This window comes from Dermacentor albipictus, chromosome 5 (genome assembly GCF_038994185.2).
Source record: "Dermacentor albipictus isolate Rhodes 1998 colony chromosome 5, USDA_Dalb.pri_finalv2, whole genome shotgun sequence".
Classification (NCBI taxonomy): domain Eukaryota; kingdom Metazoa; phylum Arthropoda; class Arachnida; order Ixodida; family Ixodidae; genus Dermacentor; species Dermacentor albipictus.
This window is the reverse complement of record NC_091825.1, coordinates 25946483-25973060: the sequence shown is the minus strand read 5'-3', so window position 1 is coordinate 25973060 and position 26578 is coordinate 25946483. Positions and strand designations below refer to the sequence as shown.

The following is a 26578-nucleotide window of genomic DNA, read 5'->3' as shown; positions in this document are numbered from 1 at the left end:
CCAGGTTTCGATTCTAATGGCGGCCTGTTCATACCTCTGTTATTGCTTATTGGTATGGGATAGAACTAGTTTTGTTAATTTGCATAGCTTACTGGGTTTGCAAAAGAAGTTTCTTCCGCTGCTCTTTAATTCCTCATGACCTCGAGCGTACCGGAATCTTGGAAGAACGCCAACATAATCCTAATCCATAACAAAGGGGGCGCCAAAAACCTGGAAAATTATAAACCGATCAGCTTACTGTCCCTTGCCTACAAAGTATTTACTAAGGTAGTCACAAATGCAATCAGGACCACCTTAGACATCTGTCAAACAAGAGTCCAGACAGGATTTCGCAAAAGCTACTAGCAGTAGAACTTAATCAAACTATCAATCAGGTGATACGGAAATGTTCGGAATATACCCACCCCTATATATAGCTTTCATCCATTACGAGAACGCATTTGATTCAGTCGAAAGCTCAGCACTCATGCAGGCATTGCGGAATCAGGGTATAGACCAGCCGTAGGTAAAAAGACTGAAATACGTCTACAGCAGCTCTACAGCCACCCTTGCCCTCCATAAAGAAAGAAACAAAATCCCAAATAAAGAAAGGCGTCAGGCAGGGAGATACGATCTCTCCAATGCTATTTACAGCGTGTTTACAGGACGTATTGAGAGACCCAGATTGGGAAGAATTGGGGATAACAGTTAACGGAGAATATCTTAGCAAGCTGGGATTCGCTGATGAAATTGCCTTGCTTATTAACTCAGGGGGACCAGTTGCCATGCATGCTCACACTCCTGGAGAGGCAAAGCAGAAGCGCGGGTCTAAAAATTAATCTGCAGAAAACTAAAGTAATGTTTAACAGTCTCGGAAGAGAACAGCAGTTTACGATAGGTAGTGAGGCACTGGAAGTGGCTCGGAAATGCGTCTACTTAGGGCAGGTAGTGGCCGCATATTTGGATCATGAGACTGAAATAATCAGAAGAATAAGAATGGGCTCGAGGGCACTTGGCAGGCATTATCAGATCATGAACACCAGGTTGCCATTATCCCTCAAGAGAAAAGTGTATAACTGCTGTGTCTTAGCAGTGCACATATACAGGGCAGAAGCCTCTAAGCTTACGAAAAGGTTCTACCTAAATTGGGGATGAGGCAACGAGCTAAGGAAAGAGGTATGATGGGTGTGACGTTAAGAAGGATAAAAAGAGAGCAGATTGGGTGAGGGAAGAAAGGCGAGTCAATGACCTCTTTGCTCAAATCGAGAAATAGTAATTGGAATGGGCAGCGCGTGTAATGAGGAGGCAAGATAGCCTATGGTCATTAAGGGTTACGGATTGGAGTCTAAGAGAAGGGAAGCGTAGAAGGGGGCGGCAGAATATTTGGTGGACGGATGAGATTAAGAAGTTTGCAGGGACAACATGGCCACAATTAGCACCTGACCGGGGTAGTTAGAGCAGTATGGGAGAGGCCTTTGCCCTGCAGTGGGAGTAGCCAGGCTGATGATGATGATGATGATTATGATGATGATGATGATGATGATGTCAACTCCCATACTATAAACCTATTTCAGGAAGCCAACATAATTTCTGTGTTAAACTTTTACCAGTACATGTTAACAACCGCATTTAGGCGTGAAATAAAACGAAACTGCTCACTTGTACGAAAACATTGTACGTCGAACTCAATGATAAATTTTATGTTACCCGTCATAATGAAATATGCTGGGTAATCACAGCCAGAACAAATTATTTTAGAGAAAAGCAATCCGTCTCATTGACAACGCTTTTAAATAAATACAATAATCTAGGCGTTGATGTCACGCAAATAACGGCCAAACAACTGAGAGGCTGGTATATGCAGGATTGTTAAGTCACTGATCAAAAAGTACTTCCTCTCGGTTAGTATGTATATAATGTTTGTATATATATGGATATGCATCTCACTGCATGGGCATATATATATATATATATATATATATATATATGTGTGTGTGTGTGTGTGTGTGTGTGTGTGTGTGTGTGTGTGTGTGTGTGTGTGTGTGTGTGTGTGTGTGTGTGTGTGTGTGTGTGTTTAGGCTTTGTACGAACACGCGTATTTATAAGCACGGGTATATGCGCCTATGTGGAGACATGTTGGTATATATATGTATATAGCTTATGAGTGTACGCGTATAAATTGTTGTTGCCGAATACTGTGTAAGGGGGCTGCGGGCCTCGTGACGCTACCTCGACGGCAGGAGCTTTTACTTGCAGCCTCCTCCATCAAGTAGATGGAAATAAAGTTGTTATTATTACTATGAAGCCGCAATCTCAGTATCAGACATGACCTATTGAGACTATGTGAATATTTTGTTAAGTTGGGGTTCGTTACCGTGCTTCCAAATCAAGGTACACGAGCCCCTTTACATTTAGCTTGTAGCAGCAATGACGTCAAAGAAGATAAGGAGAACGGCGGCTGGCTAGGGACAGGCCATTGCCTAGGAAGCGAAGCGGGCACGTGGCTCAGATCACGCGCAGCCGCCGCCACGTGATTTATCCGCGGACGAAAGACCATCAGCTATAGTCTTCTGCCCACTAAAATAATGCTACACTTTAATGTGGCTCATCGTTATCCCTGAATTTGCACGCTACAAGCCCCCGCAGCGGAGATATGTTGCCGCGACATCGGGCTTAGCAGCGCAATGCTTCCGGTTCTGAACGCCAGGTACTGAGAGTCGCGCTTGTAATCAAGCAAGATTTAAGGAGCTGCCAGCAGTCTCTATGCGGGTGTATATTATGCATGAAGGCCGTCACGGTAATCCCACATCTTTTGTGGAAAGAGGCCCTAAGTCGGTTTTGTGGTGGCGACGCGAGGTGGTGGTTAGTTGTGTAGGCGATGTGCTGAATTTGTGCTCTGAATACTTCCAATGTAATGTGAGTCGTTAATGGTGGTCGTGAATAGGAAATTGTCATATTTTAATTCTCAATTCTATTGTGAGCTTGCACCGCTTCTTGTTAGACGTTAGCGGTTTAGGTAGTAAAAAAAACGGTAGATTCAGTCAACACGAAGCTTAATGCATCACATATTTACATTCAGTGTTACTCACCCTCTCAGAAGGATTATCCCCATAGCAAAAGATGCCTATAAGTAAACCCGCTTGCATTTTGCACCGTGAAACTTTCGCTGACGTATCACAGGCTTGATGTTAGACGATGAGCAAAACGTGAACCAGGTGAATGCAGGAGCCAACGTTTCGACAAGTGGACTTGTCAAAACGTTGGCTCCTGCATTCACCTTGTTCACGTTTTGTTCATCGTCTAGAATTTCCATTTCCCGCATTCCGCGTCTTTTCCCAGGCTTGATGTAAGAATTTTGAGCTGAGTGTCTTTATAAAAAGAAACGTCCTCGTAAACTGAGCGACATGCTGGTTGTGTCGAGCTATTTGCATAGCCTCCTCTACACTTTCAGTGCCTGCTCAATTATGCGGGGCGCCATTGTTTGGCGACGTCGAGGTTAGTTCAAGGATCTGCCAATGGGGGGCGCCAGCAGCCCTGGATGGAGCAGGCGATAAGGCCACTGTGCATAGCACCGTATTCTGCTGAAGCACTAGCTGCACTGCATTTTATAATGCAAAAAAGATGCTCTATTGTGAGGTGCAAGTAAAATACATTTATAAGGTTCTCTTTTGCCTGGTTCTGTGATTGATTATTCTCTAATTTGCATTAAACTTGCTTTCATATGTTTTCATGGTGCAGCAGTAGGTCGTTGCACTCAACAAGTATCTAACGTCGCGGCAACCTTTGTGTGAACACAGGCACTTTATCTTATCGCCAAATTGTGACTAATTGCCCAACTTACTGACCACGATTCATGCTAATGAAATCACTTTCGGCTCACTTCATTTTTTCAGAAGTGTAAGCTGCAAAAACAGCTGAACTGCGCATCGTCCCTTTATTTCAAGGTTTCTGTGCAATTCTTTCTCTGCCTCTCGTTAATTGTTGAGGCAGGTCTGCCATTTTATATGCGCTCAAAATGCGGTTATTTTCCAGCCCAGATACTGCCTACAAGCACCGCACAGCGCTAATGAGCCAAAAGAAAGAAGTGCAAACATGCTGACGCACATCAGACTTTATTGTTACGTCAGGCTTGTTCAAGTTGATATTCAGGCTTCGCTTAAAGCTCTAGCTGTTTCCGGGAGAGTGGCTTCCCAAAGAATGTCTTCGCCATGTCATTCTCGTCTGTTACAGACAATGCATAATTGGTTAATATTGGCCTGAAATATTTCGTGCAGACAATCTTCAAGAGCTGCAGGTGGTGCTCAGGGCAGGTACACTTCAAAACTCCACAGTTTGCCAGTACAGGCAGAGCATTATTGACGACTTCTTGCAGTGTCTTTGCAAGGTTTCTTCTCTTGCTCAGGATCACCTCAACGTACATTTTCAAGGCATGTAGCACGTGTACAAGTTGGCGGGAAGGGTACAGGAGCCCTCCTCGGTCCTGATGTCGGATCAGACTGTCGCTTGGTGAAGCAGAAGATGGCTTTGGCACAAGCGAAATACAGCTGCTGCAGTCAATTTGTTCTTGAATGACACGAGCCAGGTAGCCTCCTACCATCGAGGTGGCTGCCATGTCTACTGTTGGAAGAAGGCTGGCTGGTTTTTTCAGCCGATCTTTAAGCAGCCTTGTTGCTTCTGCTGGAAAGCGGCCCGAGTGGTCGTCTCTTGATTTTCCAGCATTATGCAGTGCTCCTGATGCATGACTTGTGGTGTCAACTACGTTGCTGTTTTTAAAAGCTGAAATAATACCATTCTTCAACACCTTTTCAATCCCAGAAAGAACAGCTTGGCCATCTGTCTGATCATTGCTGCCAGCAGATCTTAGTAGCCATCCAAAAAAGGACTCTATTGGGTCTGATGAAAGCTTGCCTGTCAGCACGAACTTGAATTTGGAAGTTTCCAGCAGGTACTTCACACATACCACATTCGACTTGGTAGTCATTACCAGTGCATGGTATGTTTCCTTGCTAAGGAACTGCTTTTGTGTGCACTTGTTCTTCATCTCTTCAAGATATTCAAGAAAAGATGTCAAGAGCCAGGTCAGGCGGATGTCGTCAGCGGTCTCGTACTGTTTGGTGTCTGGCAACTTTTGGTGAATGTGCTGGACGCAGTTGCTGACGTCCATCAACAGGAACCAGTGGTGCACAGTTTCCATGAACTGAACTGTGGGACTCACACTTGCAAACCTTATGTCAGCTGTATGGCCTGCTTGCTCTTTCAGCACCTCAAGTGTCGCAGTGACCGGTGGCGAGAAAACTTGGACAGCCCTAGACACGTTCATTGTGTCAATATTCGATGGATATACGTGCTTTCTCTTAAGAAACCTTACAGGCTTCACCATGTTTCCTTGCTGCATGCGGTATCGTTGTTTCAGATGAGTGGATGAAACCTCACCGCTCTCTCCAAGGTCTCGGGCTAGAAATTCTGACCTAATGTTTTTGATCAGGTGACACTGGTCAAATGCAAGAAACAGCTTCTGTGCCGGATTCTCGGGGTGCTGAATGCAATGTGTCAGGTTTCCGTTGCACAGGAGTTCCATGGCAGGAACGTTGATCCTGTGATTTTCAGTTACTATGCGCACCACGACAAAGCCTGCTGCTTCGGCCTGCTTAATTACATACTGTATTAGCACAAACAGCTGGCGTCCAGTACAGTTCATAGTTAAGAAATTCCCTACAGGTATTCGAATGCGCACTGAAACTCCAGAAAGTACGAAACACAACAGGGAATCGGCCAGCAGTGGTTCGGCAGTGCTTGTGGATGGCAGAAGCTTCCCGCTGCCACCTCTCCAACAAATGCATCTCGCTGTTTGTTGTATTGGAGTCGCTGTTTGATTCTCATTTCATCAACTACCAAAGAGCAAGTTTTGGCCTGTGTGCTTGCGAGGTTTGCCACCTCTGTTTGAAGCCGCTGCTGGACTAATGATGTAAACCCCACTTCACCTGATGTTACTCCAAGAAACCTTTGCAAAGTGGCTCTGCTTGGAAGCTTCAGGATTCCCTCTTTTCGGGTGTGTTCGTAGGCTCGCGTTGAAAGGTTTCTTAACACTATGGAATGGCGCACTGTTATCTCCGACCACGTTGGCCAAATTTTTGAGAAGTTCATTACTTGGTCCAAAAGTACACTAGCACCCAAGTGCTTTTTATTTGCTGCTTTCACGACGCTGGAAAAAGCAGTCAAGTAGCTGTCTTCTTTTAACTGTAGCAGTTCTTGTTTATAACGCTCAACAGTCTGCTTCAATCGCTCAATCTTGGCCTTTCGGTCACGCTCTCTTCGTCGCCACCTCTGACGTTCTACTACCGAAATAGCACTGCGCACATCAACCTGGATACTTTGATGCCTTTGTGTCATGCGCGCGGCAGGCACGTTCGGCTCAATTTCGTGCCGAGGGTCAACAAAGACAACTTCACTGTCCGCATCCACAGAAGAAATACCTGCTGCTGGAGTGGCGACTTCATGCATTTTGGCACTCTGGGCAAAGCTGCCTGTGGTCAGTAGATTGGCAGCAGACACGGCAGACACAGCAGGCGCACTGCGACGAACTGCTTCCCGTTTCCGCACAGCAGAGTTGCTCAGCGGTTTCTTTGCTACCGGCTGCATATACCCCGGGTATTCGTCGAAGACGCTGGGAGTAGCACCCCTTTTCAGCTTGCGAGTCTTGCATCCTTCTTTGTAGTCCGTAGCGATGAAGTGCCGGCTACAAACTACTGAATAACGTGACGTTGTATTGGGTACCCAGTCCTTCCTTGCGATTACTCTTAACCAACTTTTTCGCAGCTTTTGATCTGAAGGGATTTCATGAAACTAAATGCCCGGTACTTTCCGCTTCGACTCCGATTTGCACTTCGGCACACAACAGTAGGCCATGATTGGACAAAACACGTGCGAGCTTGAAGCGCAGAACCATGAGCACAGCTAGCGTCGATCAAACAAGGGATGAACAGACCTGGCCAGCCTAGCCGCCTGGCTGTTGTTGCCCAGGGCTGGTGGTGCCACCCCGCGGAGAAAACCGGCAGAGCAACGTTGCCAACCGACGGCGCTTCCCCTACCTTTGAGCACGGCACTCCCAAAGAGGAGGCTGTGCTTTTTGTCTTAATTTTCGCCAAATAGCTTTCCATTATCATTGGAGCGTCATACGATTTGAGCTTCAGTTGGTATGCCTAACTTCCAAGCGTAGTATCAAGTAGGATGCCAAGTCTCACAACTAATTTACCTAGCTAAAGCAACTGTAATTGCTTAATGCGAATGTACTTCGTTACTAATTGTGATCAGGTTCAATCGCAGCAGTAGAGGCACACACCTGTCCATTCCATAATTGTTATTGTAAGACTAGCTTGCGTGCTAGCTTATGCGTGTTTCAAGTTTGTGTGCCAGGTTCTAGAAAGGCCGCCGTCCTTTTTCCGAGTCACCGAATGTCAGCACCGTCCAATAGTATACCAGACGGCACATGGCCAAAATGGTGTGTTTCTTTATGGGCTACAGGCGTAGCTTACAGAACGTGGCAATGTGTCTTCCTTATACCTCTGAAAGCGTATATTCAGGCATCCAAAGCCTTTCTTTTAATTTTGTATTTTTCTAATGTAAATTCCTATAAAAGCAGGCAAACATTACTTGGACTCATGTTCTCTTCCCAGACACCCTGTTAATTAAGTAGGCTAATTGGTTAAGCAAAAATGTACTTTGCATCCGCTACGTAATATGAAGACGTGTATCAACGACTACACACAGGAAGATAGGGAGCAGGCTTTATAAAATATCGGCGTTACTGAAAATCTATGCAGTGCATATTACGCTCTGGGTGTGAGACTGACAAACTTCACAGCCGCGATTCCGCCAATAGTACACCATTTATGCAGCTGAGAATTGATTTTTGCTTTCTTTTTTATTATTTTGCTTTACAGCGATGATACAAGCTGCAGGCAGCAGGATGTGCCTCGACCCTGGCACACCAGATAATGGCGTGAGGTTCGGTCGTAACACCTTCTCGGTTGGAAGCAGAATCAGATTTGCCTGCAACTCCAATTTTTACATGCGCGGAAACGACACTCTCACGTGCCTAGAAGATAGAAAATGGTCGAGTGCTCTCCCGGTATGCATTGGTGAGTGACACATTTTCATCACTACCCGCACAGCTTTAAAAAAGCCAGTTTACTAGAATTTAGATAATGAAATATTGATACCATTGCACATATAAGGAAGTATACTCATTCTAAATGCTTAGCTACTGTTACATATACTCAGTGTATCATGCATTAAGAATGCTTCAAGCCTCTTCGCACAAGGGCTAAGAAGTGTTCATTACGTTTCCTGGAATCGAGCATGAACGTCGTTATGGTACTATATCCAGAGAAGCCGCAAATTTATTGTTACGTGACAAGGTATTTTTGCCCTAAAGTAAAATGCGAGAGTATTGGCATGCATAAATGCACACAGAACATAGAACCTATAGTGGTACAACATAAATAAAACGGTTGTTGAATGGATGAAAGAATACTTAAATTGTAGGACACAACGCGTAGTCGTTGGAGCTAGGCTGTCGCATGGTGTTGATGTGTCTTCGGGGGTGCCTCAAGGTTCAGTTTTTGGTCCGCTATTGTTTTTGTTATACATGAATGACATTACCGTTGGCATATCATCTTTCATCCGATTGTTTGCGGACGACTGCGTTCTGTATCGCGTTATGAAAGGTCCCGATGATTATAATGAACTACAGAAGGATTTAGACAAGGTTGCAGAGTGGTGTGATAAATGGGGCATGAGTATAAATCTTGATAAAACTGTGCAGATGTGCTTTACGAGACAAAGGTCACCAAATGTATATACATATAGCATTAACGGGACAAATCTTACATCCGTGTGTGAATACAAATACCTTGGGGTGTACTTGACCTCTCAACTATGCTGGCACAATCATTTTAACTATATAATTGCTAAGGCGTATAGAGTTCTTGCTATGCCACGTAGAAATGCGAAGTGCTTTCCCTTAGAAACAAGGAACCTGCTTTACAAGACTAACATAAGACCAATACTGGAATATGCTTGTACTATCTGGGACCCGTGTATTGCGACAGACATAAAGAAACTAGAAAGAGTACAAAGCTTAGCAGCCCGTTTCGTGGTACAAAATTATACTCGGTATTTTAGCGCATCCCAAACAAAGGAAACATTAGGCTGGAATACACTTCAAAATCGTAGAAAAACATTCAGATTGAAATTTTTGCACAATATATATCATTCTAAAACCGGCCTCAATCGTGATAGCTACATAAGGCCACCGGAATACACTTCTGGCAGGCGCGATCACCCACTTAAGATTAAAGAGTATAGATGCAGAACGGAGCTTTTTGAGATGTCATTTTTTCCTAAGACGGTCAGTGAGTGGAACAGGTTGCCCAGCGATGTCGTATCGCTATCTTCAAATGATGCCTTTGCCTCAGTCGTATGACTTGCATTTTTTTTTCTGTACTTAGTGCTTGCATCAACAGAACCGCTTTGTTTCACTTCGCACATGTATGGTTATGCTCTGCTTCTTTGTTTCTTCTTTTTGTTGTGACGGCGATTTGCCCTGATCTGTATCTTTTTTTTTTCATTTATTCTATATCAACTGCTGTTTGTCAATGATATATGTACGTCTCCCCCCCACTGTAATGCCAAACTGGCGCTGTGGGTACTGTGATAAATAAATAAATAAATAAATAAAACCATAGGTTCCTGCATGAATGCAGCGGTCAACTGCTAGAAAATTACATTTTCGGTAAGTTGTTTACCACCATTTAGACCATTCGATTGGATCACTTTGTCAAGCAGTAAGGGCAATTAATCTCTCCTTTTTTATCACCCGCCTTTATTAATAGATTCACAAAGTACAACGGCACGAAGTGTGTAGCGTAGATCGCATGAAACACATCCCCCAACCTTGCGTCACTGCAGAGCGAACTGATCCTCTCGGAGGCTCAAATACCGCGCTACCTGTAGGTGTTCCAGCGTCATATCCGTTTTCATATTCTGGTTCCGTTCTTTTGTTTTGTGAAGTTTCTGCGCACAAAATTGCCCCTCTAGGCCGTTTGTGTGACTCCTGCACTGGTATACATGTCGTAAATTTCGCACCGAGGCTCTTCAGTAGCTACAATAGACAGTATTAGTACTGCGTACGTAGCGTACGTACGCTACGGCATTGCGTACGCAAGCTCGCTACGTACTGCAAAGTGCGCATGAGCAGAACGCAAGACGAGCAGTACGTGATGCGTACGCGGCCGCTGCGTACGCAGGCATCCGATTCTTGTGTGCGTACGTAGGGAGCCTTGCGTGCTGCTTTCGTGGTTCTCGTTTTTTTCGGGAGACCACCAGACAAGAAAGTTTCCCAAAATGGCAGCGTCAAAGGCGACCAGCAGAAGGCTGTACTCTTCAATGGCCTACGATTTGGCTTTGCTGCGTGAAGTGAACGCGCAGAAGCCATTCCCGGATGCTGCACGGTGGGAATGCATAGCAATAATAGGAACTCTATTTTTGACAACGTGTTCAGTGTCTGCTGTTGTTTGCGCGAAAGGCTCGACCTGCCTTTGGCGCAGTTCGTCGCAAATGACCGCAGGTAGTAACCGAACCCACAAGCTTCGCATGCGAAGGTTGTGGGTTCGGTTCCTAACTGCGGCAAGTTGTTTTTTTCATCCATTTTAATTTCCATTATTGTATCGTTTCTTTATTTCATCTATTAAGCACAAGTAATTTCCCCTATGTTGTCCTTGGTGTGAGTGTTTGTTGGCTTCTGATGATATGACTAATAAAAATCGGGACCCTCGGTAAACCCCCTCTCCTCGTTTATGTTAGAGACATGTAATCCCTTTGATGAACTCATCACTAACTGCAGTTGCAGATATCGATCGCTGGTCGAGGCCAGCATATGAATACACACTTTTTTCTGTGCTTTCCTGAAGTTCACTGGCTTTCCCTGTGTACGACTCCCGAGCCTTCTGTCTTCCTTGTCTCTTCAGGGGACTCTCTCCAATCACCGTAAGTGCCTCATTCATGTCCATCCCTATAACTTCCGGGTGACTGCAATGGTGAGATTGGGCATCACTACCTTGCACTGTCGGTTGAGAAGTTGGAGTTTCCTCCATGGTATAGTTCCGTCGGCTGCAATTCTGGCAGAGCCGCTTTCCCGAAGTGAGCCCCAAGGAAGGTAGGCGGTCGGCGGGAGCCGTTGTAATCACCCCGGTACCACGGCATTTCTTGATACGCTGGGAGAAGGGATATTTAGCAAAATTTGTTATTCATTGATGTGTTCGATTCTTAACGTACACGCGATATTGATGGGCACATGCTGGTCTGTTATCATGCGACTGCTTAGCCTACAGGATCAAGACACACCGATCCGTTTCAGACAGGTCTTCCACATTAATGGTTCTCCATCCACTTGTTTGTGTTGTTTTGTGGCAGTCTTCTGGCCTGAGTAAGCAAAGAGGAAACTCACAATTACAATTCTGGAATTTTTTTTCCTCACAAGCGCAATGTTCTTGATCTCTGAAACATGTTTATTGGCTTTGTCGCCTTTGGGCAACTTAGAGAAATAGTTAGAATCTCTACAGTGAGACCATGAAATTCCATTAAAAATTTCGAATTTCCCCTTTTTGTACTTTCTTCCCTGTTCTATATTTAAACAAAAGTAAGGCAAATTCAGTTCAATTTAATGCGTATGAAAGAGCAATGTATCTTATATTTACGAAAAATCTTTTGTAGTCATGCGCAAAAATGTTTATTTTGTACAACATTTTTGGTTAGACTAGGTTCTTCTACCGTTTGTGAACCTTATATGGTGGCCTTGGCACGAAAAATTTTTTTTCACCAATAACAAGCTGAGATATTGTTTGTTATAGCAACGCCAAAACTCATTATTCTTTTAAAAATGGCTGTGGCTTAGCTAAGGTTAAGCCCAGGATGCGAAGCATACTAGCCTTTATTTTAGTTGTTGAACCACTGTTTTGCCTGGTGAACTGCTGTTGCTTAACTATATTTTGTTCGGCTAGACGAAGAAACAACTCATGCGTTACTCTGCTTCGCCTTCAAGAGTGGAACGCGACAGCGTTCCCGTCGACCCGCCAAGGGGTGTAAGACAATGGGCTGCGGCGCAGCGACTACGCGCCCCGCATTGGACGCGGTGAGCGTCGAGCAACGCAGCGTTCGGCGCGGCAACGAAATGTGCGCCTCAGCAAGCGACGCACGCCTGAGCCTTAGAAACTGCTCGTTTCTAAGGCAACACCGCATTCACTAGAGGCGCTTTTGTACCGCTTTGAAGCATCGTACTCGTGGCTCAGTGGTAGCGTCTCCGTCTCACACTCCAAAGACCCTGGTTCGATTCCCACCCAGCCCATCTTGCAAGAGTTGAGCCAAATCCACCTAGAAAATCAGTCTTTGTAGCACGCCGCAACCTTCGCTTCTCATTCCAACGAGCAGCTCTGTCTCCAGGAGGCATCTCACTTCGTGAGTGTCTAGCAGAGGCAAGCGCAGCTGCTTATATAACGCCGCGAGCGACGGCGCGAGTTGGAGCCCCGTTTCTCCTCTGTCGTGACGTCACGGTGTCATGTGGTATTGAAGGCGACACCGCCGCGCCTGAGGAGCTGGGTTGAGCTCTCGTAATATGCTTCGCATAAAAGAAATAGCAGGTGTTTAAGCGCCAAGGCTGGATAAGTCGGAACAGAATAACGCAGCTGTATTATCGTTGTAAAGAACGGCCCGCTGACATGCAAGCTTTAGCTGTTAGCAATGGCCTGCCGACCTGGCAACGTGCAAGTTTTGCCAGCCAATCGTGACAACGGCGGCAAACGTTTCTTTGAATGCCACCGCAAACCTCTAGCCACGGCGTCACTAAATCGACTGTGTGTGAACAATAGGCGCGTCCTCGACTCTCCGTCGCTGGAGCCAAGTTTGACGAAGCAGGCTTTCTGTCTGTACCCGCCACCGCGGATCTGATCTGCTATGTGCGGGGAAGTTGCCGCGGGAACGTCTACGGAGACTCCTTCCCACGCCCCGTTCAAGAAGCAAGACAATGGACACCACGGCGGCCGCGCTGAAGGGGTCAGCTCAGAGTTCTGCGAAGGCCCGCTGCCCTGTGGGGAGTGTTGCAAATGGGTCGCAAGCCCCAAGGGTAGCGTTGGCCTGGCGGCCTGGGGCACAACTGGAAGCATCCGAAGATCCTGGCAAAGCATGAGTAGACTGCTAACAGAACCACTTTTTTATTCTAGCATCGCAAAAGAGCGGCCGGTCAGGTCGACCGAAGTGGAGAGACGGGAGAGCACGTTACTCGACGGAAGAAATCGGAGCCTCTCTCTTGGCGTCCGGGGGCAGCTGCTTTTATACTCTCGGAGTTGAGGGCAAGCAGGAACAGCTCTAGATGGGGTGCACGTGACGGCGCCGCTCGGGCCCGTTGAGACTAGAAGGTGACGCATCCGCCGGGCCGGCGCCGGTCAGACCTCCTCGATTCACAGTTGGGGGAGCTCCTCTCCCCAGCTGCCGTGCTTTGACAAGCGTGGGCACCAACATGCACACACGCACACACGAAGACACGTGGCATTGAAGCATGCCTGGACGCGCTTGGCGGGGAGGCGCTGGGGCAGCGCTGAACGGGCCAAAATGTCCGCCGCTTTGAACGAAGCACCGGCGTCCGTTGCATCCGCGCCGGCTATGCTGCATAATGACAAAAGCAGAACTTTTACTTTTGTTTCTGGACACTGCGCTGAAAAGTGACCCGGCTTCTGGCACGTATAACACACGCGCGCTTGCCTCATCTCGAGCCGCTTTCTGCGTTCGGCTTCGGCTGCCGCCGTCTCCTTACGTTCGGTCGGACTGCTTTCACTCGCATCCGCACTACGTGTGTCCCCCCTCGCTCTCATGGGCGTTAACTTCGGCCTCTCAAACTTGGAGCCAAATTCACCCTTTTGCCCGTCCTTAGCTCCGCGAGCCCGACGCGTCACAAACTCCTCGGCTAGCTTGGCGGCTTTTGCCACCGTACTAACGTCTGGCCTATCCAAGACCCAGTACCGCACGTTCTCAGGTAACCGACTATAAAACTGTTCCAGCCCGAAACACTGCAGAACTTTCTCGTGGTCACCTAACGCTTTCTCTTCTTTGAGCTACTCCTGCATGTTTGACATAAGCCTGTAGGCAAACTCTGTATATGACTCACTTCTGCCTTTCTAATTTTCCCGAAACTTCCGACGGAACGCCTCCGCTGACAGCCTGTACTTTTTTAGCATACTCGATTTCACTTTGTCGAAATCCTTTGCCTCCTCTCTCTTCAAGCGAGCGACTACGTCGGCCGCCTCGCCGGGTAACAAAGTGAGCAAGCGCTGTGGCCACGTTTCCCGAGAGAACCCCTGCTTCTCGCACGTTCGCTCAAAGTTAACCAGGAACAAACCAATGTCCTTTCCAAGCTTAAACGGCCGCATCAGATGAGTCATTTTGAACAATACTCGTTCTCCTGCACCGTGTGCCTGACTTCATTACGAGCGCGTTCCATCTCTACCTCGAGACGCTTCATTTCCAAAGCGTGTTGACGGTCGCACTCTTCTTTTTCTTTCTCTTTCTGTTCTTTACCTTCGCGCTCATCTTTCTCTTTCTGTTCTTTAAGTTCGCGCTCCTCTCTTCTTGCAGTCTCCTTCTCCTCAATGGTCTCAAGGCATTCCGACAGCTCGTAATCCTCAGCTTCTAACTCAAGATAGCCCTTAGCAGTTCTGGTTTTCTGAGTTTGTCTGAGACATCCAGACCCAACTCTCTTGCAAGCTCCAGCAATTTCGGTTTGCGCTACGACTTCAAATCCATGGCTGCTCTGAACGCTGCTTTCTCTACTGCCTACTATTGTCTTGCCGCAAACTAACCCGGCAGGAACGACAACCACAATTACCAGCTCTGTTTCTGACACTAACAAATGCCTGGCAAAACTCAGAAGAAAGTCCCGCACTCACCAAACCTCGCAGCGAAGAATTCAGCGCAGTCGTTCCGCTGCAGGCAACCAGTCATCACACAGGGCTCGTTGCACTGCTCCCGGATGGTCGTTGTGCTGCTCAGCATACAGTCGATTGCATATCTTCGCTGCTGGCCTCCGTTGTCATGATCTCACCGCTGCCAAACAGTTGTTGCGATCTCACCGCTGGCACCAGTTGTAACTGGGTCGCAAGACCCAAGAGTAGCGTTGGCCTGGCGGCCTGGGGCACAACTGGAAGCATACGAAGGTGCTGGCAAAGGATGAGTCGACTACTAACAGAACAACTTGTTTATTTTAGCATCGCAAAAGAGCGGCCGGTCAGGTCGACCGAAGTGGAGAGACGGGAGAGCACGTTACTCGACGGAAGAAATCGGAGCCTCCCTCTTGGTGTCTGGGGGCAGCTGCTTTTATACTCTCGGAGTTGAGGGCAAGAAAGAACGGCTCTGGATGGTGTGCACGTGACGGCGCCGCTCGGGCACGTTGAGACTAGAAGGTGACGCATCTGCCGGGCCGGCGCCGGTCAGACCTCGCTTCAAAGTTGGGGGAGCTCTTCTCCCCAGCTGCCGCGCTTTGACAAGCGTGGGCACCAACATGCACACACACACACACACGCACACACGAAGACACGTGGTATTGAAACATGCCTGGACGCGCTTGGCGGGGAGGCGTTGCGTCAGCGCTGAACGAGCCAAAATGTCCGCCGCTTTGAACGAAGCCCCAGCGTCCGTTGCATCCGCGCCGGCTATACCGCGCGTCGTAGGCGAAACGTAACAGGAGGCGACCGTGAGCCTGTGCGTGCGTGCGTGCGTGCGTGTGTGCGTGTGTGTGTGTGTGTGTGTGTGTGTGTGCGTGTGTTTGTGTGTGTCTGCGTGTGTGTGGGGGGGGTGCAACCCCTCGCCAAGAAGCGGCTCATCTCCGGGTCGAACGTTTCCCTCACCTTGGGATCGAGGAGGGACCCATTGTTTATATTCCGCTGTTGTGCGGCTGCTCAGTGCACTTTCTCTCTCAGTCATGCTAGACTGATGAACTGCGACATCCTGATGTAGATACTGTAAATAAACCCATATTCCTCATTCTCGATGAGAAGCAGTCCTTCCCTTCAACAACGTCCTGAGCGTGGATAAGTTGGACGACGGCATGGGCCAGCTACCGTCTAATTCAGGCTAACTGCAATCTTGACAACTGATTACGAGCGATGAGATTTTTCCCCAATCCTATTAACTGGCTGACAGCGGTGAGATGGACATTGCGACGTGGTGCTGTGTCTGCGGTGAGTCCTTGGTTTTTGGTTTGACTCTCTAGGCTTCATTTTGTGGTTGTTCTGTTTAGAACTGTAGCGAAGCTAGATTGTTGATAGTTAGCTAGGTTGTTTTGCTAGGTAGATTTAGCGAGCAGGACCAAGGCCGTAAAGCAGCAATCATGGAGTTAGGGAGACTGCTGAGCGACGAACTGTTCAATGTTGGTGAGGAACTGAGTCTCTATGTAGGCAAGCAAATGCTAAAATCGGCATTATTGCAGCTAATTTCCGAACAAGCCAGTGAGTAAGAAATTGAAATGGGGTTTGAAATTCTGAAGAGAGAAACCGGACAGAGAGAGAGAAGAACGGGCCAGAAAGAGAGAGGAACGCGAGTTAAGAAAAATGCAACTTCAACTTGCAAGCAAACGTTTGGAGTTGTCTCAAGGAAGGGTAGGCGCTCCGGGAAGATCAAATGAGAAAGAATCATACCGCATGATCAGGCTATCAAAGACAGTTGAGGCCGGGACCGACATAGGCTTGTTCCTAAGCAATGTTTAAAGGACTTGCGAGAAGATGAACTTCGGTAAGCGTACATGGCCACAGCGGGTGCTGTCTATGTTGCCATGTGAGCTGGCGGAAGTAATCGCCAGACTCAGTGCACAGGATGCATATTATTATGCGAAAGTTAAGGCTAGTCTCCTGGAGAAATACCGCCTTTCAGCCGAGGCTTTTCGGCAAAGGTTTAGGAGCACAGGCAAGAAACATATCGAGGGGTATCCAGAGTTTGCATACGGCCCAAAGGCGAACCTACTCGAGTGCCTGAAAAGCGCGGAAGCGAATGACAGCAGAGACGTGATCATTGAATGCATGTGTTTAGAGCAGTTTTACAAAAGCATCCCCCAAGCTGTGAAACTGTGGGTGCAAGACAGAGGGAATGTAAACACAGTGGAAAGGGCGGCTGAATTAGCCTAAGAGTACGCAACGCGTAGAAAGTTGAACGCTGAGGACGGAAATTGGGACGGCCGAAATGGACCGCGGAAACCATTTGCGTTCAAAAAGGGTTCGCAGACTAGACGACCGGAGCCTGTAGACGTGGAGGAAAAACCCTCAGAAAAGAGCGAGGAGAAACCAAACGGGGAAACATTAACAAAAGATCAGAAAAGAAAATTCGAATCTTTCAGACCAATCCGCTGTTAAATATGCCACAGACATGGACATATAGCTATAAACAGCGGGAAGCCTAGCGTAGTTTTCTCCTACGTGGATGAAAAAGACGATAATATGCAACTTTTAAGCCCATATCTTCACGACCTGCAAGTTAATGGCAAACCATGGCGGGTGCTAAGAGACAATGCCGCCATGATGTACATTGTCCATCCGTCTTACGTGACGGTAGATGACTTCACCAGAGAAGTAGCATGGATCAAACAGGTTGCAGAAGAACCCAGCGTGTGTCTGCCCATGGCTAAAGTCAAGATCAGTGGACCGCTCGGGGAGCTAGTCACCGAGGCTGCAGTTTCCAAATTTTTGTCGCTGCAGTAGCCTTACATTTTTTCTAATTGTTCTAATCGGTTACTGCAGGAAAAAGGCCTTAAACTGGGAGAAGGCATAGTACACGCATTCACCCGAGGCCAAGCTAGTAAAATCGCGTCGCTAAATTTCGGCTGAAAAAGCATAAGCTGCTCCAGCGAAAGCAGAAAAAAGGAATGACTTAATACCCAAGCCCGAGCTAGGCCCGAGGGACAAAAAAAAAACTGTTGAGGAGAGCCTGCCAGCTGACCAGCTCAATGAAAGCGTATCACTAGAGCGTCAAAGTTCAAGCCTGCAGAAAGAGCACGCTGACGCAATCGCAAGCGAGACAGGGTCGTTATTATCACCGGCCTCAAAGAACTTTGATCAGCTCTTACGTGTGGATAGAGAGTCACTGGCAGCCGACCAAAAGAATGATGAGAACCTAGCTAAATTACATGACACAGCTAAAGAAGGCATTGCAAGCCGCAGCGTAACGATACATGAGAGAGGAGGATTGTTGTATCGGCACTACAGAGATCGAAAGGGTAGGATTGTAGTTCACTTAGTCGTACCTACTAAGTACAGGGAGGACCTTTTGAGTCTCTGTAATGAATATGGGTGCTCCGGCCACCTAGGCATAAACAAATCAAAGGAAAGATTGCTTATGGAATACTACTGGCCTGGCTGTTTCAAAGACGTTGAAAACTTTGTAAGATCATGCGACGCCTGCCAGCCGTCGGGTAACCCAGGAGAGACATGGAAAGCTCCACTAAAGGTGGAGCTTTCCATGTCTTAATAACATAACCTTTCAGACAACTTGTGATATACACGGTTGGGCCTCTTCCAAAATTAAAATCGGGTTACAGGTACTTGTTTACCATGCTGTGTCCGGCTACAAAGTTTCCAGAAGCAATCCCTCTGAAATTGCTTAAATGATATTGCGCGACATAAAAAACGACACGGACGTGAAAACGACACACCAAGACTGGTGTGTCGTCTTCACGTCCGTGTCGTTTTTTATGTCGCGCAATATCATTTAAGCAATGGATTACCAACTTGCCCGGAATGCTGCTCCCTCTGAAATAGTTCAGCTCCACCGAAGTAGTAGACGCGCTCTTGACAGTATTTGCACGAGAGGGGTTTCCAGCCAAAATTCAGGCGGATCAAGGGTTCGTATTCACCAGCGCACTGACTTCGACATTCTTGCAAAAGTGCGGGGTAAAGTTGATTCACAGTTCCGTCTCTCACCCTCAGTCAAATAGTGTAGAGGGGTGGCATTAAGTGGCTGAGCCAGTTTTGCGGGCGCTATGTTACGAGCACAACGAGGACTGGGAGAACTGTCGGCCGGCAGCTTTGTTTACTTTGCGAACGGTTCCACATGAGGCTACAGGGGTCTCGCCAGCAGAACTAGTGCATGGGAGGACACTCCATTCTCTACTAAGAATGTTAAGACAGATGTGGGAGGAAAAAGGAGAGAGTCCTACAGTAGTTGAATACGCGCTAAATCTGCTGGAACGACTAAGCGCAACGCAAGAACCATTCGAAATGAACACGGGAGTATCTCAAAAGAACGCCAAATTCTATTACGACAAGAATGCGAGGCTTTGTACGTTTGACGACGGAGACCAGGTACTGATTCTCAAACTTTCAAGAAAGAACAAGCTTGAAGTTCACTGGGACGAGCCCGTTAATGTGTTGCACAAACTTTTAGATAGTAACTATGCTCTGAAAATGCTCGGTCGCAGGAAGGAGGTGAGAATATATCACTGCAATTTGATGAAGCGATATATAGAGCGGAGCGGAGTCGTTAACTATACCATCAACGAGCAGGATGGCACTAGTACCAAGTTTAAGGAGTATAGGGCACCTCCAACTCTGAAATCTGCCTAGATGAAGTAGTAAAACATTCGGTAAGCTCGCACGCTCTTAGACGTGAGCAGCTAAATGAGCTAAAAGGGGTGTTAGGGGAATATCTCGACAGATTCAGCGATAGGCCGGGTAGAACCGAACTAATAACGCATGAAATAGAGCTGACGTCGACCGAACCCGTAAGATCAAAGCCTTACAGGGTGTCGCCAAGACAGAGAGATTATGGAGGCAGAGATACAGCGCATGCTAGCGTGGGGAGTTATTGAGCCAGCTGAGAGTGACTACACCTCACCGCTAATACTGGTAGAAGCCCCTAGCAAGGATCCTCGTCCGTGTGTTGGCTACAGGAAGTTAAATGCCATCGCTAGGGATAAGCTGTACCCGATACCCAACATTGAGAAACGAATTGAAAGACTTAGCGCTGTTAAACACATTTCAACTATAGATCTCGTTCGGGGCTACTGGCAAGTTCCCCTTTCAGAAAGTGCCAGCCGCTATGCCGCATTGATCTCACCTGTAGGCACTTTTCGCCCTCTCTCACTCAGCGTCGGGCTAAAGAAACCGCCATTTAGCTTTTCTAAGTTAATGTATATTGTCCTAAAAGACTTGCAGGAGTTCACCTTAACATATCTTGATGATGTAGCAATTTTTTTCAGACAGCTGGGGACAACACGTATCGCACCTCAAACAGGTGTTCTCACGGTTTAGGGAAGCCGGCTTAACAATGAAAGCGGAAAAGTGTAGATTTGGGTGTTCGCAGATTACTTATCTGGGCCATGTTGTCGGCCAGGGCACGAGACCGCTGGCCGAGCTGAATATAGGTACTATTGGAGGATTTTCTCAGCCGCGCACGAAACCAGACCTTCGTTCATTTTTGGGACTCGTGGGGTACTATCAACGGTACATTCCGGATTACTCACAAATGGCAAGGCCATTAACGGACGCCCTCCGAAAGAGAGCACGGAGTAGTGTACACTGAGATAAGGACAAACAGAATGCTTTCCAAAGTTTGAGAAAGCTATTGGTTTCTCGTCCTGTGTTTCGCGCTCCAGACTACACAAAGGAATCCATAGTTCAATGCGACGCAAGCGACAGAAGTGTGGGCGTGGTACTTAGTCATGTCGGCGACGATAACGAGGAGCATCCTATCCTCTATGTCAGCCATAAACTAAATGTAAGAGAGGAAGCCTACAACGCATCAGAGAAGGAATGCGCTTGTTTAGTTTGCCATGGGCCACCCAGAAGTTGTCGTGTTACTTGTACGGAGCCAAGTTCATCTTCGAGACCGACCACTGTCCTCTGACGTGGCTCAATCAAACGTCACACAAAAATGGCCGCTTGCTCCGATGGAGCCTTACTCTCCAAGAGTACAACTCCTCCGTTAGCTGTAAAAAGGGAAAGTGGCACAGCAATGCGGATGGTTTGAGCAGGCTAATTCTAATTCTGCGCTTACGGGTCCCGCCTAAATTTTAGGGTCACTATTGTTAATTTTGTTAAGCCAAGAAGATCCCCTGTCATTTAGCAGGATTCCTTCCATGAATGCTGAATTTGCCAGCACGAAATTGCTTCAAAAAGTGGCATAGCGAAATGCAGCAGTTTTTGTTTCTGCACTTATGTTTTCTTTGAAACCTAGCGGGTCTAAAGTTAGATCCAAGGTACGTCATCTCGGCGCAGAGCCGTGTTATGGGGTTCGTTTTGTAGTTGGCTGCCCTTGGACGTTTTGTGGTGGTGACATCATTACACAAGTGGTCGCTGCGAGCCGTGGCATCAACCCCTGACCACCAGCCGTTCTCTTTCTGCCCAGCGGTTGACAGCGCTGGACAGTCGAGATTTTCCGGGCCATGGAGGCGCTGTTAAGAACGGCCCGCTGACATGCAAGTTTTAGCTGTTAAGAATGGCCTGCCGAGGTGGCAACGGGCAGGTTTTGCCAGCCGGTTGCGACAGCGGCGGCAAACTTTTCTTGGAGCGCCACCGCAAACCTCTAGCCACGGCGTCACTAAGTCGCCTGTGTGTGGAGGACAATACGCGCGACCTCGACTCCCCGTCGTTGGAGCCGAGTTTGACGTAGAACCCGCCACTGGGTATTTGATCTGCTATCAGTGGGGGAGTTGCCGCGGGAACGCCTACGGAGACGTCTTCCCACGCGCCGTTCAAGAAGGAAGACAATGGACACCACGGCGGCCGCGCTGAAGGGGTCAGCTCCGAGTTCTGCGAAGGCCCTCTGCCGTGTGTGGAGGGGACCGCGAGCCTGTGCGTGGGTGCATGCGTGCGTGTGTCTGTGTGTGTGTGTGTATGTGTGTGTGTGTGTGTGTGTGCGTGTGCGTGTGTGTGTGTGTGTGTGCGCGCGCGTGCGTGCGTGCGCGCGTGCGTGCGTGCGTGCGTGCGTGCGTGTGGGTGGGGGGTGTAATCCCTCGCCAAGAAGCGGCTCTTCTCAGGGTCGAACGTTTCCGTCACCTTTGGGTCGAGGGAGTACCGAGTGTTTATAAACCGCTGTTGTGCGGCTGCTCAGTGCACTTTCTCTCTCAGTCATGCTAGACTGATGAACTGCGACATCCTTTTTTTTCATTTATTCATTTATTCATTTCCTCAAAGGTCTCTGTTGAGACATTACATGAGGGAGTGGGGAGTTAGTGACAAAGAGATACTACAAATTACAAAGGGATATTTCCGATGAGTCGCTTGAATGCAAGTGGGTCGATGATAGTGGCAACTTCGGTGGGCAGGCCATTCCAGTCTCGTGTTGTGCGCAGAAAAAATGATTGCTGAAAAGTAACGGTATGGGCTTGTGGGGGATATACTGTATTAGAGTGACTGGTGCGGCCAATGCGATGTGCTCTTTTTATGTACGGGTTGTCAAGAGGCAAGGAATGAAAGAATTTATGAAAAAGATTAAGACGGGCTATTCTACGGCGTGAGGCTAGAGAGGGTAGGTTTATTTGGGCTTTTAGTGCCGAGATGCTTGTATGGTATGAATAAGTTGACAGGATAAATTGTGTCGCGCGGTTCTGAACCGACTCGAGGGCATTAATAAGGTTATTGTGGTGGGGGTCAAAAATAGCTTCGGCATACTCAAGCTTAGGCCGGACAAAGGTTAGAAAAGCGAGCTGTTTAATAGAGGGAGGAGCGAGGAAGAGGTTACGGCGCAGATAACCTAGAGTACGATTAGCAGAGTTTATTATGTAGATAATAAATGATGTAGATACTGTAAATAAACCCATATTCCTCGTTTTCGATGAGAAGCAGTCCTTCCCTTGAACAACGTCCTGAGCGTGGATAACTTGGACGACGGCATGGGCCAGCTACCTTCTAATTCATGCCCAACTCCAATCTTGACAACTCATTACGAGCGATGAGACTGAGCCCCCAATCTTGAAATCGCAGAAGGAATAAACACCGCTCTCAAGTCACTTTTTCTTGCGGGCAGTTACGCAGAGCACGCACGAACGAATGGTGAATGTACTGCCGTTTAGATTCCAGTAATTTATGGCAGGTGTTGTTTGAGCAAAGCGTCCAAGCTTGTGCGCTCATGAAAGACGAGGTACGAATGCAATGGTGCTATGTCAACACGTAAAGAAATGAACTACATATGCTTGATGGGCGGACCCACAAGTCTATGAAGTCGAAGCTGAAATTCTTAGCAGAACGTACAATTGTAAATAATAAATGGAACAAAAAAATTGCCTCGTCGACACTAACGACGTCTTCATGAAAAGAATTAAATATCTTATTATTGGTGCCCATTCTGTAGCCCTATACCAAGAATTTCTTTATTTTATTTTGTTGTCACGATTGTAAACGACATTTAATTATCATGCTATGGCATAGGGGATGTACACTGTCTTGGTTGATACATCAGATCTAGATATTACACTACTAAAGTACAGCATAACCGAAAGGCGGACATTAGTAAGCTAACGCTAACTTGAGGCTGATGAGCACAAAATTATCACAAAAACACATGAAAGCCTTTTGGATGGTTATTGTACTAACAGAAAAGCTTTTCATGAAGCTATACACACATAGACATGTGAATGCCATGAACGCCCTGCGAAAGGGTTCACCAGTGTACAATTGTTAAAAACACTGATTTAAACAAAAACAAAAAACAGAATAGCTGAAAGAAAGGATGTAAAATGCATACTTCACTGGGTGAAGTCTTCATAAGCAAAATACGGTACAATAGAAAAGCAAAGCAGAGTGTAATCATCCACACCCGGCAGACAAAACGGTGATGTAGACAAAGGCCGCGCAGTTCATACGGAGTGCAATACATTTCCACACAAATAATTTGCAACATGACATCACACGTTCAAACATATCTCGACAAGATTGCACATTTGCAATGAGCGGCACAATTTAGAATATCATTTGATACAAACACCGTGCAATGGAGAGTTTAGCGTATTTCTAAGCATACAATCAATCACATTGGCGAACAAAAAAGCATAGCAATACATAACAGTATCCCAATCTATATCAATGCCCAGTGAATCAAATATTGTGTGCGAACTTGAAAAGAGCAAAATAGCTATACGACATTAGCAGAATATATAGGACGAAATAAACAGAAAGCTTAGGATGCACTATTAGAAATTTAAGCAAACATAGGATGGGCTTGGCCTATAAATGCCTTATTATACAGCCTTAATAGTAGTACCGGTAGACAGGAAGCAATGGCAGTACATAACGCCAATCAGTCCAGCAGTACACATTTCTTGCATAATATCTGCAGCTTGCAGAGCATCATCCGTTGCCACTGAGTACGATGCCATCGCGCCAATTTTTGCTACCACACCACTTGGCAAAGTCAATTCATCATCATCATCAACCTATTTTTTCTTTGTCCACTGCAGGACGAAGGCCTCTCCCGGTTATCTCCAATTACCCGTTCTGCGCCAACCGAGTCCTACTAGCGCCCGCCAATTTTCTAATCTCATCGCTCCACCCTGTCTTTTCTCATCCTTCACTGCATCTCCCTTCTCATGGTACCCATTCCATAACTCTAATGGTACAACGATTATCTAACCTGCGCATTACGTGACCTGCCCAGCTGCATTTTTTCTCTTAATATCAATTAGATTATCGGCTATACCCGTTTGCTCTCTGATTCAAACCGCTCTCTTTCGGTCTCTCAACGTTATGGCTAGGATTCTAGCCATAACCATATGGCGCGGTCCTTAACTTCGTCTCAAGCTTCTTTGTCAATCTCGAAGTCACTGACCCATATTTCAGCACCGGTAACATGCACTGATTGTACACCTTCCTTTTCAATGATTATGGTAAGCTTCCAATCAGGAGCTAGCAATGTCTTCCGTAGGCGATCCAACTCATTTTAATTCGTCTATGAATTTTCTTGTCATGATCAGGTTTCCCTGTGGTTCTCCTTCACAGACTGTGGAGGCTGGCTAGCTGTTCTGAACTCTTGTTCCGTTGCCTGGCTATTCCTAATTATCCTTGTCTTCTGCACACTAATCTTCAAACCCACTCTCACACTCTGTCTGTTAAAGTCCTCAATCTTTTGTTGTAATTCCTCTACAGTGTTGCTGAATAGAACAATGTTATCGGCCAACCAAAGGCTGCTGAGATATTCGCCGTTGATCCCTACTCCTATGCCTTCCCAGTTTAATAGCTTGAATACTTCTTCCAGGTACGCCGTAAATAGCATGGGAGAGGTTGTCTCCCTTTCTTTATAGGTATCTTCCTACTTGTGTAGGATTAAGGTAGTTGTGGAATCTCTGTGGATGTTTTCCAAGGTGTTTACGTAAGTGGTCTGTACTACTTGATTACGTAATGTCTCTATGACTGCTGGTATCTCTACTTAACGAAAGGACTTTTTGTAATCTATGATAGCCATATGGAGAGGCTTATTGAACTCTGCGGATTTCTCGATTACCTGATTAATGACATGGATGTGATCCATTGTAGAGTATCCCTTCCTGAAGCAATGCTGTTCCCTTGGTTGAATAAAGTCCAGTGTCGCCCTTATTCTATTGAAGATTATTCTGGTGAATATTTTATATAATTCTGGGAGTAAGCTAGTGCGCCTGTAACTGCAATTCTCTAACGTCTCCCTTCTTCTGGATTCGTATAATGCTCGCATTCTTCCAGTTTTCAGGGACGCTTGCAGTCGATAGACACTTCTTATATAGAGCCACCAGTTATTCAAGCCATATGTCTGCTCCATCTTTAATTACGTCCACTGTTATTCCATCTTTTCCAGCCGCTCTTTCTCGCTCCATGTCTTGCAAGGCCCTTCTGACCTCATCTCTTGTTGTAGCAGGACTTTCTGAATCAGTTTCATTACTGTGTTTCTACAGAGGTATCCTGACTCCTCTGGGTACTGCACAGGTCCGTATAAAATTACTCCGCTGCTTTTACTGTACCTTTGAGATTACTGAAGGTATTACGCTGCTTAACTTTCACTGCATGCATATCGGTTAGTCCTATGCCAAGTTTCTTTCACACTGATTTCAGGCCGGGTCCATTTTTTTACGGCTTCTTCAGTTTTTCTCGCGTTATAGTTTCGAATATAACTTATTTTCGCCTTTTTGATCAGTTTTGATCCAGAATTCCCTCGTATCTCCGGAGCTGGACACTTCCATTCTTTGTCTCTTTATTAGGTCCTTTGTTACTTCGGGCAGCGTGCCTACTGATTGCCTTAGTGCCTTGCCTCCCACATCAATGCTGCCTCTGTTAATTCATGACATTATTTCTGTGCCTCTGATGCCTGAGCACATTTAGTGTGTCAATGTCCAACCTATGCTCATGTCATTGGTCATGTCATTGTCTTTTGTGACAGTGCTCATGTCGCAAAAGAAACTTTCTACTCCAGCGTTCGAGAACGGCAATGACAGCACTGCCCTGGCGAGCGTGGGAAGCTCGGCAAAACGGTTCTCTCCCTGCGCGTCCCCATAGGAACGGACTTCTGTCCAGAAACCATCGCTTGTATTCGTAGAGCACCATTTTAC

At 46.9% G+C, this 26578-nt stretch overlaps 1 protein-coding gene across 2 annotated transcripts in view; it reads left to right on the top strand.

The window, feature by feature from the left end:
* LOC135898283 (complement C2-like) overlaps positions 1-26578 on the top strand; it is a 240593-nt gene that overhangs the window by 80181 nt on the left and 133834 nt on the right. For both annotated transcript variants that reach the window (XM_065427150.2, XM_065427151.2), the window contains exon 9: positions 7920-8117. In XM_065427150.2, coding sequence (XP_065283222.1) covers positions 7920-8117 — 198 coding nt within the window. The remainder of the gene's footprint in view (positions 1-7919; positions 8118-26578) is intronic.